Consider the following 16,969-nt stretch of genomic DNA (forward strand, 5'->3'; position numbering starts at 1 on the left):
AACAATCCATATGAAATTGAATGGCAGAGGGAAAGAACTAGTTATTATTCTAACTCCCATGGTTCTGAGTATAAAATAAACAGGAACTTTATTTCATCAGTTATCCATGGATTCCCATGCAACTATGGGAAAAGCAGATCCCCAAAGTGTGGTCCTAAGGAGAAACATGTATTTCCAGCCTCCTCCAACACAACTTACTTTGGGATCCTTATTACTTTTAATAGATTGCCAAGTTGACTCAGATGTAATTGATTCAAATTTTAAATATTTACAATGAAAAGAGCCCCCATCCTGTGAAGATAGATGCTTTTATTTTTTTATTCTAAAGTGCAGCTAATTTAAGGCAAATTTGAAATATAAAATACATGTCTGTCAATATATACACACATATTATATTCTAATTTGAAGACAAGTGCTTCCCTTATAAGGGAAATAAAAACTTTGAGCTAAAATTCTTAGTGCAATTTAAGGTGCAGCCCAGTTATCCAAAACCATGGCAGAATATAATCCTCTAAGCCTCAATCCAGAGAAAATTTAGTTGCACCTATGTGCCCTCTACTTGTCAACAGAGTTTAGGCATTACCAAATAATCTCGGGATTAGAGGTTCAAAATTGAAAATCTGAGGAGTCTGTATCTCTTAAATTAAATCAAAAATTAGCTTTCCATATTTTCCAAAGAACACAAAATTAAAACGGTGTCAACATGTACACTAAGTTAGCTGCAAAGATTAGTATATAATTCAGAAAGTGCCAGATGTAGCTTTTAACTTATCAGTTTTTCTTGTATAGCTACTGTAGTCCTTCAATACTGTTATTTATATATGTAGAGATACTATAAACCTAAAGCCATCCTTAGTTCCAGTAAGGAATACTTCTCATCTCCATCTGTATCAAATTCTTTAAAGCTCTGGGAATCATACACTGCAGATCCAACCAGTTTTTGCAGGTCTTCATAGGATAGCTTGCCATCAGAGTCTTGGCTGATGGTCCTGAATAAATCCTGAAGGTCTGCAAGAAGGAACAAATAATTTTAAAGAACAGACAGTAGCTAAGAAGTATTAACACTTTCCTCCAGCAGCAGTAGCTTTTTCCACGAGACACACAAAATACACACTATATGGTCTGTAATATACATTCCGGTAGATAAAGAGCCTATTTTTTAAGCCAAGAACTACTAGCACTGGGTCTCCACAATCCTCCTTCCCTTGCATGCCAACGTTGCTGCTTCTATTGCCATTTGTTTAAACCAGTTTCTCATTACTAATCAGGATATGAAACCAGGTTGTTAGTCAAAATTCACCCAGTTTCCCAGTTCAGAGCTAACAGGAAACTGTGGCTTAAACATAGCACAGCAGAATATTTTCTCAGCATGTAAGGTAAGGAGGGGGAGTGATAACAGGGGGTAAGTGAGGCATGACTCATTCTCAGATTGCTAGATGTGAATCAGCCCAAAAGAGAATCATTCTCTGTGGACATTTAAACAAAAGCAACATTGATTTGCTAAAATATTGGACCTCTCTCAACAGTTTGAACCAGAAACCTCAGATTTGATTGAGAACATTACAAAGTAAATTGTACCTCTGCCAAATAAATCCTGGTCAGTGTTTCAGTTCACCCTGTATATCTTTTATACATCTTCACCACTGTTTTCTCTACTTTTGAACACTTATGGCTGAACAGCATGCAACTTGCAACTGCACAAATCTTTTAAAAATATCCAAACAGACAAGAATCTACCTCCCTTAAGTTACCCATATTTGCAGGCTTTTAAGCAGGCATAAATGTTTACCACTGCATTTTCCATAATCTTAAGGATTCAGACTGGCTGCAATTGCAATATTATTCTTGAGCTACCCACTATGACCTCAAGGTCTTGTTTCTGGCCACCTACTGCCATTTCAGACTCCGTAAGCGCATAAAATTATCTTTTTACCCAGGCATGCATCGCTTTACACTTGTTTGCACTGTATCGATTTGCTATTTTACTGCACATTCACTCAGCTTGGAGAGGTCCTTTGGGATTGTTTATGCTACATTTGAAAAATGTTCTCTATGGTCCATTCATTTCCAACCATATGTGGTTACCTTCTATGTTGGATATTCCAGGTAATGACAAGTCTCTTGGGTGTCTATTCCCCTCAAAACTGCTGCCAACTGATCTTGAAGAAAGTCTTGGAAGCTTTGTAGGCTTTGATGTAGTGCTCTGGAGTTTTCCTCCTGTCAAGAAATTTTACAGTAGTTGTTGCTAATTATCTGGCAAGAGTAGGCGGAAGGCAATTATGCTTCAAAAAGGGGGGATACATGAAGATGGTATCCAACATAACTTGGCACTTTCAACACAGTAACATACCAGAGATGTCATTAGTGGAAAAATCAGTGCAGGTGGCAGCAACTTTTTTGGGCTAGTGGGCATCTATGAAATTTTGAGAAAGTGCCATCGGTGCCAGTCACAAAAGGATTTCCATATCCAAAAGAACAGAAAAAGCAACAGGGCAAAGTGGTGCAATCATGCCCCCCTCCCAGCCTATGGGGAAAGGCATCTACATCAGCTACCACTGCACTCTCTCATAAAGAAGCTCATTGCACCTCTCCCCTTGTTCCAACTGAAGGGGGTGTCCAATTCTGGCATCCAATGTAACATGGGTATCTTTAAAGGGAGCATGTTCAATGTAGGAGAGATTGAGCCAGTGCAAACAGGAACTGAGCCAGAAGAGCAAACAGACACTCACATAATGCAGATTTCAGAGAGTATATTTACTGGTACTGGTGGACACATTGGTGCTTGTGGGTGTCACACTGGTAACCCCAGACTTTAACATTTTATAGAAAGTATCTTCTAATGAGGCAGAGGGCTTTCCCCTTTGAACATGGAAAAGTAATGGCCCAGTCTTTTCCAACTTGCTTCTTCTTGTGCATTTTGAATGGAAAAGCACATTTCAAATGTATAACCTAGCCTTACTGATGTGGCACATGTGTTTCTATGCTAGAGTATTAACTCAGTAAGGCAAAGGAAAATATTTTGACTGATCATTTACTGGGGACTTTGACATGATAGCTACCTTGCCTTTTCATTACAGCACAGTAAGAGTGATATACATGTATAAATGCTCACTTGAATGATCAAAGCATTTCATATGCTGAAAGTGATAGAACTGATAAATTTGGAACTGAATTGTACATGCCTCAATTGTTCCTGTTAATAATGTGGTTCTGTTAATAGTTTTTCCTTCCAAAGTAAGCACTTATATTTTTACACTTCTTGTTATTTGTCTTTGCATAAAGGATGAGCTATGAGAGGCTTCGGTCAGAAGCTCGTAACTAGAGGCCAGCTATCAGACATATTTCCACTCCTTTCAGCACCCGGTTTGCTCGTTTGTCCAAGGAACTGTAGTGCAAGTGACTCATGATTAAATAAGCTAAAGCAGCAGTATAGTAATTTAGTGTAGGAAGTAAAACTATATGCAACATTCACCTTTTTTCAGTGCTTCAGATCGATCACTTTCTGGTTTGCTTGACAGAGCGTTGATCAGCTGCAGCTTCTCTCTTAACATAGATACCTGAGAATCCCCATTTTCTATATTCTGTACAATACCAACAGAAATATTTCCATGAAAAAACACTGCCAATTTCAGACTAAGTTGTAATAAACTGCAAGATTCCACAGTTCAGAAGTCTAAGTACTTCATCTATAAGCATCATATCACCCATATGTTCTACAGAACCCCTGTGACCTATTATGGTGGCCACAGGATTAGATAACATAATCTTTAAGATGCTACAATACACTTTTTCCATAGACCAATAAGGCCAAAATAAAATAATTTCACTTGCCCACTAACCTGACAAAACAAGAACATATTCAACAGGACCAGTTTACTATAGCATTTTCTGTATGAGTGAGTACCTTATTTGTGAAAAATAAGATACTCTGCACCAACCAACCTCACCCAGCCAGCATTTAAAATGGTCATTTACTTTTATCAAAATCTGCATAACCTTGTTTATCCTTAGTAAGTTCTTATTACCTAGGAAGATCTTAGAGTGTCTCTCTGGTGTGCAACATGTAGCTTGCTTTTAAGAGCAAGCCAGAGAGATCTCCAGCATATATAGTTTAATACATTGAAGAATAGATTTATTCTAATTTGAAGCTGTACCATTTTGCATATTTCCTTAGTTGGAGTTTGTTATCACACCTTCCAGTCTTTATGGGTAAATTAGGGAAAGCAGGAAAAAAATGTGTACTAATATGATATGGCTTGCTTTTAAACACTACTTCTGGTTTCCCTAGAATTACCTCCATGCCCTGTACCTTTTCAGTAGTAGTTTCATTCCTTGGTTCATTTTCTACTTTCACCGAGGTAGTTAAGTCGCCCACCTGCAAAACCAAAAGAAAGGCTTATGTTTGTGTCTTCTTCTAAAATATAGTTTACCCTTAAGCGATACAAGAAATGAACACCCTAGGACTAGCTAGTAATCACAAATATATTAAAATGTAGCTGTGTGAGTAAGCAGCAAGACCTATTATTTGAACAACTATATTGGAGAGAAAAGTTAATATACAAGGCTCACCAGGATATGCTGAGATCAATGGAAGCTCAGACAGTCCTAGTCTGCAACTAGAACAACCCAGTGGCTATTTAAGAAAATAGAAAGAGAAGTACACTGGAGGTTGAAATAGCATATCAATAAGGCTGCCACTGCATCAGTAATTACATCAGCATGACTGTATAATAACTGTACAAGAGGAACACACACAGAGCAGTGCTGCCAGAAAGGTGAAGCTGGGGATCCAATATGCTGAACAACCAAAATCTAATGAGAGTTACACATTTTAGTGCCAATGTCCAATACAGTATGATCAATACAGTTTCTCCTAGCCTTCCTTCTACATTTGCCATCTCAGGTGGCAATTGTATTATACAGTTTTCAGTCCTACATATGGCCAAGATTTCCAGCTTCATTATTTGAGATTTCTAATCCCCTAAAAACATTAAAGTATGCATTCAACTATTACACTTGCTCTAGATGTTTGCCATTTCACCATAGTACTTCCACTCCTGTGTTTAATTTTTTAAAAAAGAACAGAATCACAGAAAAATATCATTTTGTCTAGTGCCCAGCCAAGTTGCCATTCTGACAGCCAGTTCCACCAGCTCCTTTTCTTTTCATCCCAATATGTCCCAAAATCTTGCAGAACATGGAAAGAAAAATGTTTTCGGTGAGAAAACTTGAAGTAGGCATGTAGAATCTGGCTTTGTCAACATTTCAGGCTACTTATTAACGTACACGATTTTTCTAGGTGCAGAGTCTCAATGCATAGTCAGATGAGAGTAGCTACACAAAATGCTGCAACAAATATTAATTGATTCAGGTAGGCTCTTACTTGCAATGCAAACACTACTACTGCATCCATACAATCTTGCAATCCAAGTCCAATCCAATGCATGTCGACTCAGAAACAACTCCCTCTGACATAAATGGGGCTTACTTCCTAAGAAGTGTGTAGGACTGCAGTTTTAACTTTGTAATAAAACTGAAGCAGTTCTCATAGACATTAAGAGTATAGTGGATTTTACTGTTCAAATGACTGATAATTAAAGTTAAAACAAAAGCTGTACAAGCAAATTAGAAATTCAAGGTGACCAAGATCCACAGTAACACAGAAAGCATCACTGAATATCCAACTGACAGCTCATATTGTTGCAGAAATTCATTAATTCAGTGCAAAGCTTGTGATAGAAGGAATCCAGATAACTAGAGAATGGCCTCTTTCACTATAGTTAGCATTTACAACTCCACACACCAAGCGTAAATTGCAATTTCTTTTTGGAAAGTGTGGCTTTCCCAGTATCAGTTCAACCACTATGCAGCACAACTAATCCATATAGCATACAGCAAACATAACTGTTTTGCAAAAATTCGTTTCTCATACACCCCCAATAGCTAGGCACTTACCATGCCAAGGGTCAGGTTTTCTCTTTTTTCCAGTTTATTCACTGTCATGTGATTTTCTAATGAAGCAACTCTCCAACTTAGATTGCCAACTGTGGAGTCCATATTGAAAAGTTTTAAATCATTCTGTTTCTGGTACAACATTAGGGTAGAGTTTACCTCTTCTATAGAGGTATGTAGGTACTGGTTATCCTGTTCAACACAGAAAAAAATGTTCTTACATTATAGAAACATAGAGTAAGAGTAACATAACTAAGAGTAAGCAGTTTATACTTATGCAATTGTTGTCATTCATCTGCAGCTTGACTCTATGCTGGCATAAATAAATCCCTAAATTCAGCAAAGAGTATTCCCAAGAGTCATTGGATTGCAGCTCAAATAGGGTTTAGAGCCACTTGACAAATCCTTAAATGAAGGAGGTCTGTTAGATCTTTGAAAGTTGAAAGCTGGGTTTCAGCAACTACCCTCTGTGAAAACAGGTGTGCTAAATCTCACAGGCCTTATGTTCAGTTCTTTTAGTGCAAGCTACCTTCAAAGAGTACAAAGCCTAACAGATCAAACAAAATAATTTGCCAACATGTTGTTTTAATACCACTGTGTTATTTAATATATTTTACTGATACCTTTATTTTATAATAAATACACTTTGCCAGTGTTTTGCAAGGCAGTTTGACAAGTGGGCATAGCAATTTACTACTCACTAATTAAGTACTTAACTAGGGCAAATGACTAACCACAAAGCTAGGAGATCTATTTCAAGAACTGCCATGTTGTTGGCTGTTTTAATATTGATGGTTTCTTCCAAAGAAATTGTATGTTTTTCCTTTTTAACAAGCAAAGAAAGACATATTGCTCAATTTTCAGAATTCACAGTTGGACAATAAATTAATTAAAATGAATTAAATTGCCTCAAAATAGTGTGTGAGAAAGCTTCTTAGTTCTCCAGAACTCCACATTGTGCTGGATGTTATGCAATACAAGGGATTGAGGGAAGAGACTATTACACAAATCACAACCTATAATTAATATCCAGCTTCTTATTATGAAGACTGTCATATTCTCTTTTATTTCTGCTCTCTGCCTAGGAAACTGAATTTCACTAATGGTCAGACACAGACCTGGGCGAAAGATTCCTGCTTTGCAGGGGGTTGTACTAGATCAGTGATGGCCAAACTTGGCCCTCCAGCTATTTCTGGACTACAACTCCCATCATCCCTAGCTAACGGACCAGTGGTCATGGATGATGGGAACTGTAGTCCCAAAACAACTGGAGGGCCAAGTTTGGCCATCACTGGACTAGATGATCCTTATGGTTCCTTCCAACTCAATAATTCTATGATTCTATGAAGTTCTATTCAGTATAGATCCTGTGAAATTAATGACCACGACACCAATTTCAATCAGTCTACTCCAGGGGTCAGCAACCTTCTTCAGCCGTGGGCCGGTCCACCGTCCCTCAGAGAATGTGGTGGGCCGGACTATATTTTTTTTTGGGGGGGGGGGGAAATTGAACCAATTCCTATGCCCCATAAATAACCCAGAGATGAATTTTAAATAAAAGCACACATTCTACTCATGTAAAAACATGCTGACCACCCACGGGCCAGAGTGAGAAGCCCACGGGCCTTAGGCTGCCTACCCTGGTCTACTCCGAGTATAACTAATCTTAAATATCAACCCATGTTTCCTTAAAATAGAGGTTGACAGTTTTTTCTTTGTCCCAGAATCCTAGTTTAAAATAGTTTTACAGAAATCTTGAAATACTGATTTGCAAAGCATCTAAAGCAGCAACAAGCTGTACCTGTTTACAACTGTCTGTCAGATTCTTCTCACTTATTTGGGGGGTTGGAGAGGAGGGAAATGAAGGCAGCTGCTTTCCTCTAACATCTTCTGCGAGTTCACTCTAATAAAAGTAGTAAAAATGAATTTTTGAAACCAGTTAAACTTTGAACATGGGAACCAAGCTTTCACAAACACAAAACTAGGAAGACAGAGGGTAGCAGACTGTGATATACACAAATATACTGGTGCTCCATGTAAATGTATTTAAGAGATTCAAAATAAATAAACAAGTGCAATATGACAAGTACTGTATGGATGGAAAGCAGTTAGGAAACATGGGAGATATGTGATGCTCCCTCAGCATGCGATTACTCAAAAGGTTCTTGTTATAATTAAAGTCACATTTACTTGCTTTGCTTGATTTAAGAAATAGTACAAGGAGCATATGAAGAGGGTGGATCAGGAAAGTCCATTGAGGCTAGACACCCAATCCCCTATTAATTGGGCATTAATCATTAACTTATTTACATCCTCAAAGATGACCAATATTTACAAATTTGTTTATAGTATCTAGGAATCTGAAAGACTTAAGCTTCCCATCCCTGTTAAACTTTAACATGGAGTTCTGCAACAATAAACTGGAGAATACAGATTTTCATCCAAAACATTGATTGCCTTTAAAAAGACATTTTTTTTACTGTCAAATGACATAGCCAAAATGAAGTTCATATGGGAATTATCACAGAATGAACTACTATCAGATTAATACAAGTCCTTACCATCTCATTTTGGAGTGTCTCTATAATTTTCTTATGTTCTTCAATTGCTGCCTGCATACTCTCAACATCATGATGAACACTAGTTACAGTGCTACCTATAGTAGCAACACTCTGGGGAAAAAACCCAATCATAATCTTGTAGTATCAGTGGTATATTAAAAAGTGTGAGACTCAAATGTATTAATTCCAGAAGAGTAGCTAATAAATAATAATAACCACCACACCTCACATAAGATCCCAAGGCAGGTTACATTTAGAAACTTGTAATATAATACAACAATGCAAACACGAACATGCAACCCCAACCCAAAATACCAAGCAATACAATACAAACAACCCATATAACCTTACAAAAAATCACATGGGAGAGTCATACTGAACAAACTGCGCACATCCTGACATTATGCAATGTGACCCAGTGCAGCAGTATCATTTCCCACCTACATACTTCCTACAAGTGATTAACACCATTGTACACTGATAGCAGTGGTTCAAAAAACTCTGATTCAAAATACTTTTCTAGCTTGCAGAATTTGATAAACACAATATACTTGGTGTAGTACATACTTTCTGAAGCTCTTCTACTGTGACAGGAAGATTAATCAAATCAGAAGCAGATTTAATGTTCGTTTTGAGGTGATTTACAGCTGACATCAACAAAGAAATCTAAAACGAGAGGAAGATGTTATTTCATTCTCTCTCAGAGTAGAGGTTACAGATAAATCATTTAAACATAAATGGCACAGCACCTAATACTGGGAAGCCTCCTGAGTCTGTACTACATACAACTAGGCACAACCATGGTAACACTTTGCTCAGAATCTACTGGTGGATTCATCAGTATCAGCCTACTGATTAAGCAGGTTGCTAGCTCACTGCTAACTTCTAAGCACCATTAACTCTTCTATCATAAGAGAAGTGGGGTATAAGGAAACATTTTCCAACTACTGAAATACACTAAACAGGCAAAAATTCAAAAAGCACACACTTCCTTCCCAGCTTTTAGAGTCACTGAACATTCTTTTAAAAAATTAGGAACAATCCAATTGTGCAGAGACTTTCTATGTTTACTCCTTCCATGAGAACGCTTCTCAGTTTCCTTTTGAATATGATTTGTTGAAACAAGCTAATTTCATAACCAATGATTTGCAGTTGCCTTGTTTCAAGCAAGCAACAAATATTAACAAGTCAAGTGCAAATGAAGTGGAAGAAAAATTTCTTATTTCCTTTTAGCAGCAGCACAAAAGGAAGAGGGAGAGGGCAGCATGCTTGTTACTGTCACAATAAACCATGGTTTATTGCATTGTCAGAACTCAAGCTAAGCCAATGGCCACAACTGCACATAAGACTTAAACTATATTTAGAAATCCATACTGTGCGCAAGCCACATGCTGGAGCATGCAGCTTATGCCCTGCTGCTTTACACAAGCACATGAATAAGCCACAAAGTCAACAGCTTTGAGTAACATCTGAACATGAAATCATGTTTTTTTCTCCTAACAAATGACCACTTTAGCCACTCCTAAATCATAGTTTGTTGGTGGCTTAGTTACTATGGTTTGTCAGGGAGAAAGCAACTTTGGTAATTATTGTAACCTACCTATATTATGGCTTGTTTACCTGCTTGCACAAAGGAGAAGTGAAGCAGGAGCCCTTGGGTTGCATGAACCAGCACACAACTAATGTACTGTGTGGCTTACGGAACCATACTTTATAGCTTAGCATTATGTACTATCACAGACAGTAAAAAGAATGGATTAATAACTTTTACCAGGTTAAAAAATGTCAACATACACGTTGACCCAGAATGTTGCTCTTCAATAGCAATCATACCAATAATAGCAAATGGCTCAACTAAGATGTTATAAGACATATTTTAAATGGCTTAGATTATAACTTTACTTGAATGGTCACTTACTTTACCTGTTTGCTTATTTCAGTGATGTTTACCCATATTTTGCTTAATCCCGCATCTCCATTCTCAATCTTTTCCAGTTCCTTTTGTTTATTAAGCAGATCTTCAGTCAATCTAGGAATTTCTTGGAATGAGGTTTTTTGATTAGACTCCACTAAAACACAAAGTCAGAAGCAATAGTTATCCATCAACACAAAGATCTGAGAACACAAGCATGAATTCTTTAATAGGTATGCCTTCATTGCTTTGTAATTTGGGACTGAATTCTAAACATATTAGAATTGATTTTAGCCAAGCTTCCACACTGTGCATTTAGGAACAAAGAGTAAGCTAAACAAAGTTGTAGATTAACAGACATATGTGAAAGACATCATAAAATGTATTGCAGGAACCACCTTCCTGTAATCTGTGTCTGCTCTTAAGAGAGAGAAGTTGAATTAAATAGGCAGTTTATTATTGTCAAGGAAATGAGTTACATACACTAATGACTAAATAACCACTGGAATTATTTTGATGAACAGACAATATGATGCTAAGGTACTATTAGTAATCTTTATTGAATTCCATTTTTACTCAATCATTGTTATGTCCTTACGACTTCAGCTGTGTCATATGCTTCAGCAACATAACAAGAAAAAAGCAATACCCAAGCTGCTTGTACATTTGTTTATTATTAATTGCATTCATACCCCACCTTTCCTCCAAGGAGCACAAGGTGGCATATGTAGTCACTCCCCAATTTTTATCCTCACAACAACCCTGTGTGGTAGGTTATGCTGAGAGACTGACTGGCCCAAGATCACCCAGTGATCTTCATGGCCAAGCAGCAATTCAAACTCTTGTCTCCCAGGTTCTACTCCAGCACACTAACCACTATACCATACTGGCTGTTGGAAGAGCACAACGCTGAATTTCACCCACTAAGTATAATGGGACTCCCACTACCACTTTATGAAGTGTATATACAATAATATAACCTCTTTCTTTCAAGTTTCAAATATGCTTCCGAGCATGCTCTCCTTAGTAATTTTCTTTCATAACAGAGTTATGCCATTAAACTTAACAGTCTGTTAATATCTAGAAAAATAGTTTTATTCAAGAATATTTTTATTATATTTTTTCATAAATATGTGTACTATCAGTGTACACTTATCAAGGCAGCTTAAAACTGACAAAATCTAAAACTACCAGTTATCACATTTACTTTTTTTCTTAATTGCCTACATAAGCCTAGTGACATAAAAAGTGTTCAGCAAAAGTTTAAAGACTAAAGCAGATGTCTGCTGAATATCAACCAGAACAGCATTTCGCAGGACTGGGCCAATGATGCTGAAAGCTTGCTTTACTGGCTACATAATTTGAACCTCAGTGACTCAAAGGATAACTAGCAATGCTCCTACAGATCATATAACTGATGGAGCTAGGATATAAGGGTTCAGGAAGTCATTAAAGTACCGTTGGACTTAAGTTGTCCAGAGCTTTGTAGATTAATACAACAACCTTAGATTGATGGACCTTGGACCTAGCTCGGTAAAATGAAATAAAATTGAATTTTGAATGCCTGTCAAAACTTACAAGATTGAACTATTTAAAGCTTTTAGAACAAACACCAGAGAGCTCTTTTAAGTACACTGTGTTTTTAATTTTTTTCTTAGTAGAGAATTCAGGTCTTAAAAGTGACAAATACAGCTGAGAAATGCAGTAATTGCTCAGCCCATAAGAAAAACTGTCATATTCAACACAGTACGTTTTCAAGACAGTTCATTAACAGACATAAAACCAAGTAACCTATTTGAAGAATGAATAGCGCTTTGAAGATTAAGCTCTAAAGCTGATGGGTGACCTGAAAGTGTCATAATAAAAAACAAGATAGTATTTCACCATTGCCGTTAGTGGTTTTCCTCCTGGAAACACGCCAATTAATTGTGAAATCCTCTCCCCTACAGAGTTGGATCAACAGCAAAAGTGGTTTGTTATATGCCAGTATATAGTCTCACAAATCACCTGGACCAAGTATCTAGGTATGTATATAAATTATATCAAAAAGGCAAATTATAGTTGCTGTGATGATCAATACATGCATGTATACCTTCCAAGATTAACAGATCGTGTTTTGGAGTTTACAGTGAAGAAAAGCTTGGTTAGAAATGAACTGGTAGTTTGTTTATCTTTCATAGCTATATAGCATCAACAGCTTTGAAGAAAATCACTTCCTCCTAAGCAATTCCCTTCACCTCATGGTATTAGCCTTCCTTGGAATTTCTGTATGACAATTTCTATCTCATACTTCTAGTAAAATTAGCAAGGGACCAAATCAATATGGATCTTTCCTGTTCACAATCACCATCAGATGACACAGAGATGTGAACTTGTCTACCCACTGCCACCCACAAGACAAAGCAGCTGCAATTTTTCAGGATACTTTAGCAACTCAGCCTTTCAAAATATTCTTGAGTACTTGAATTTTTTAAACACATTCACCAAGGATCACAGAAATCTAATTACGTGATTTGTAAGCATTAAATAGTTCAAATAAGACATATGCCAATAAATATGGCTTCTGCCTTTTAAAAATACATGTATGGCCATGTGTTTTTAATCACCTGTGGCTTATAGAGGATGGCAAAAGATTTGTTACAACACCTAGTAACAGAGTTATAGTATTTTGTACACAAATGACCATTTGTCAGCATGTTTGCTTCATATTAAAACAGACTATAAAGAGTGTTTTTGGCAATTACCAGCTATATAAGACTTTGTCCCATATCCCACAAGTTATTATAAAGAAAGGGAAAACCAAAGATCAGTACTTACTAGTTCGAAACCGCTCCTTTAATTCATCCAGGTCTTCTTTGAGAGCAACCTGCATCCATACCAAGCCAACACAAGCTACCACACAAGCAGCCAAAATGACAAAAGCACATAATGGGTAGCAAAGCTTGCAGCATCGCAGGTAGTCACCCCTAAATGAATAAATAAATGGTTCAGCTACATCACAATGGCTAAATATCACACAAAATTGGCACTTACATTGTATTCAATATTAATGCAATATATTACTCTCTCACAATTCAATCCAATGCAAAACAGCTAGATAAATTCGAAACTAGTTTATTATTCAAGGGCCTTCACCTAAATCCCTTGACCAGAGGTTGTTATTAATTCTTGACTGTAGGAATTGCATTAATTATTCAGTATCTAGTAATCCAAGTTCTTGCTGATATTTTACCTTTTTTGATACAAATGTTCAAGGAAGAGCACTTGTCATGATGTTCTAGATTAGTATCCTAATCTAACAATGGAAACATTGGCAAAAGGGTACTTGCACAGAATAGCACAGGATCAGAATATCTAGGACTCTGTACATTTCCCTGGTCTTAACGTTAATTACAAATTACTACAACCAGCTTTTTTTTGGGGGGGGGGTTATAATCAAATTTGAAGTACTGTAAGAACTATTTCTGTTTTAATAAGCTTGAAGGAATTTGACCTTTTTTCACAATGACCCACAAAGCAGAATTTAGGGATAAGTCTTATTAGAACTGGTGCAGGGAACCTTTGGCCTTCCAGATGTTGCTGAACTACAAGTACTGTCATGCTTGCTGGGGCTGACAGGAGTTGTAGTTCAACCACATTTAAAAGGGCCAAAGGTTCCCCACATCTGTATTGAGGATTCCTTCTTCCAGAACTCAAACAGAATCTTGTTTTACAACAAACTGTACTGAAGACTTAATACATCAGATTGCCATTGACCAGTAGAAAGTACACCAAAGACCACAGGAAAGGCATTAACCAGAGGTATAGATCAATCAAGATCAAATGTATTAGAGCATGGTTATGAGCACCCGAAGCTATATTCAGGAGATCTATATTTGGTGTGCTCTGGTCCATGGGGTCACGAAGAGTCGGACACGACTATACAACTAAACAACAACCAGCTTAGCAGAACAGTCCCTGGGCTCCTTCAGGAAGAAGCATGGGATATAAATTGAATAAATGAAATAAACAAAACGACAATAACCAAGCAAAAAGAATGGCACTAGTAGTCCCACCCACACACCTGGGCTTAGTGCAAGAGCAACAAGTTATACCAGAAACACACCCAGCTATTTATGTCGCAGACAGCTTCCCTCTCAGAACAAAAACTCAGTTTGTGTTAACAATCTGCTCCAGATCCTCAGTAGCCTTAACTCACTTTCAACCCCAGCACACCCAAATGTTACCCACCCAGTCACCAACTTTCCAACTCAGCTGCAATCATGTCAACCTTACACTCCCAACCCCTCTCCTCTCAGCATACTCCCGATGGAGCTAGTCACGTATCAACTCTTCCACATGCACCTCAACCCCGTCCCTTCATCCCTACCCACCCAACCCACTCTTGAGTCCCAAATACCGCATCGGGCAGCCCCCGACTAATAATACATCGTATCTAAAGTTACATTTCACACTCCTCTCGTCCTGCCCGAGCCATGCCTGACCCTCCACGGACCGAGGTCCCTCGCCCCCTCCTCCCCAAGCGCAACCGCTCCCTGCTTCTCTTGCGGGCCTCACTTGGCAAAGCGGGAGCGGGCGCCCGGGAGTCCGAAGCCGTCCCCGAACTCCGGGCCGGAAGAGCTGCTGCTGCTGCTCTCGGCGGACTCGGTGCGGAGGAGCCGGTGGCCCGAGGCGGAGCCTTTCCTCGGGTGTCTCTTCTTGCGCCCGCCGCCGCCGCCGCTCCCGCTTCCCCGGTCCCCATTCCCGCCGCCCAGTCCGATGAGCGCGTTGAGCTCCTTGCGCTTCTTCATCCTTTTCTGCTGGGCCGGGGCAGGAGCCGGGGAAGCCGGGCAGCAGCGCAACCCGGGAGGGGCTCCCAACTCCGGACCACGGCTCGCCAGCTTCAGCGTCTCGGAGGTTTCCCCGACCGCCCTGGAGCAGCCTCAGCGGGGCTGGCGCGGCGCCCTCAGACGCCGGCGGTGCCGTTGCTGCTCTTTCTTATCGGCTGCTCCTCCCGCCACAACCGCCCGACCCATGGCAGCTGAGCGGGCGCAGCTTCCTCCTCGCCCTCAGCGCCTGCCGGCCAATACGAGGCGCTGCCATTGGCTGGAAAAGGTTGAGGAAGCTGGATGGACGGCTTTGCTCTGGCGCCTACCAGCATCGGCCGCTCCTATTGGACAAAAGGGCAACTCCTCTTCGCCTGTAACGCCTCTCTCAACCGTAGATGTATTCGGGGTTTTCCATTGGCTGCTGAGCCAGTTAATGCCAGCCCACAGCGAGAACGTAGAGAAATTATTAAAGGACCAGTACTGTATATAGCTTTTTGGTATTAGGTCAGTTTTAAGCACAGTAATGACCGAAACGTACTGAGCAGCTTCCGGTCGGAAAGTGAGACGGCCATTGACCAAGATGCACTTGGGGCTCAGACTCGGTCTCCTTGAATCTCATTGGAGCAGATGCTTCTCATAGTCTTTTGTTAACATGTTCTGTTCTGTTTATGGTTTAACTTTAAGCAACCATCTGAGACAGTTGTGAGTAAATCTGAGCTAACAATAATAGCACTGTTCCTCTAATATATATCCATCGGGAAATGGTCACTGGTGGTAATTTCACCTAGATGATCTAGTAAACATAGTTTGGAAGGGTTAGAAAATAAAAAGTGGGCATCATGCGCAAGTTAGCATAAGTCTGCAGAAACAATTTTCAAAAACCACCAGCAACGCTCTTATGAAGAACAGCACCTACATCCATAAAGGGCATGTCAAATTATAAATGTTTCAATAATAACCAGTGTAATGTAATATAGCATTGTTATAAGAGACTATAGAGCTGGGGCTGTGCAGCCCAAAATAAACTAGGTCACGTAAAATATATACCCACATCTCCAGGAGACTGTCCTCTACAAGATGGCATTGAACTGAGTCCAATACTTTGTTGGACACAAGATGCTGCAAATAGTAATCAAAACATATAGTGATTAAGCAGCCTGGGGTGTGCACCCTAAAATAATCTTTGGGGCACTACAAATCTTTGGCCCACACCTCCATGAAAGAATCCCCTGCATCTGGTCCAATGCTTTGTTTGAGGGTAGAACATTATCAACCATGATGCCCTTGTGCCAATAACCAGAATATGCAGACCAGAATCAGAAACTGCTGGTAAGCAACTGAAAATAATTTTTGGGCTATCACAAATTATTTACCCACACATCAGTGTGGTGGGGTGGCATCACTCATCTGATCTCCTGGCTGTTGAGTCACTGCTGCTTATCTGAGGAGAGGATGAAGCAGCAGGGAGGTCAATGCAAACACACCAGCAAGACCACCAGATTCACAGCCACCTCTCCCTTTCCTGCCTAGTAAACAGTGGCAACTCAGCTGTCAGATGTTTAGGTGAGTGCCACCACCTCACCATGCTGTCAGCTGCTACCATACATTTTGAAGATTGTCTTCTGCAAGTTGACAGTAAACTGTGGGGTCCAGCATTTTGTTTGGGAATCTATGCCAGTAATAGCCAAAATATGTAAGAAGAAAAGAAAACTAAACCAGTTCCTTATTTGTGTTTC

The 16,969-nt window shown here is 39.2% G+C and overlaps 1 protein-coding gene and 1 long non-coding RNA gene across 3 annotated transcripts; one reads left to right on the forward strand and one right to left on the reverse strand.

The window, feature by feature from the left end:
* Positions 1-289: 289 nt before the first annotated feature.
* On the reverse strand, positions 290-15,497 carry EFCAB14 (EF-hand calcium binding domain 14). Of its 2 annotated transcripts, none has more exons than XM_081193206.1 (11): positions 14,983-15,497; positions 13,243-13,391; positions 10,437-10,582; positions 9,081-9,179; positions 8,514-8,624; positions 7,754-7,855; positions 5,956-6,144; positions 4,295-4,375; positions 3,473-3,581; positions 2,086-2,217; positions 290-1,008 (listed from the first exon to the last, which is right to left on the reverse strand). In XM_081193206.1, the coding sequence occupies exons 1-11, from the start codon at positions 15,213-15,215 to the stop codon at positions 833-835; spliced, it is 1,527 nt and encodes a 508-aa protein (XP_081049332.1). In that variant the 5' UTR covers positions 15,216-15,497; the 3' UTR covers positions 290-832. The 2 variants fall into 2 exon arrangements, with proteins under 2 accessions (XP_081049332.1, XP_081049333.1); XM_081193207.1 differs by having other exon boundaries at positions 4,310-4,375; positions 14,983-15,495.
* Positions 10,521-12,580, forward strand: LOC308586573. Its single transcript, XR_014007957.1, has 2 exons — positions 10,521-10,658; positions 12,375-12,580. It is a non-coding gene; the product is annotated as an uncharacterized lncRNA (long non-coding RNA).
* Positions 15,498-16,969: the final 1,472 nt, after the last annotated feature.

Source organism: Podarcis bocagei (assembly GCF_964188305.1).
Source record: "Podarcis bocagei genome assembly, chromosome: 5".
In the NCBI taxonomy this organism is placed as follows: domain Eukaryota; kingdom Metazoa; phylum Chordata; class Lepidosauria; order Squamata; family Lacertidae; genus Podarcis; species Podarcis bocagei.

What these genes read in the sequence shown, in the direction of transcription:
- EFCAB14 (XM_081193206.1), bottom strand. Translation starts at nt 15,215, where the DNA reads ATGAAGAAGCGCAAGGAGCTCAACGCGCTCATCGGACTGGGCGGCGGG. An exon ending in TCACTGAAATAAGCAAACAG is followed by an intron (nt 9,180 to 10,436) that starts GTAAAGTAAGTG and finishes CTCTCGTTTTAG; the next exon opens with ATTTCTTTGTTGATGTCAGC. An exon ending in AAAAGGTACAGGGCATGGAG is followed by an intron (nt 3,582 to 4,294) that starts GTAATTCTAGGG and finishes GGTATTGTACAG; the next exon opens with AATATAGAAAATGGGGATTC.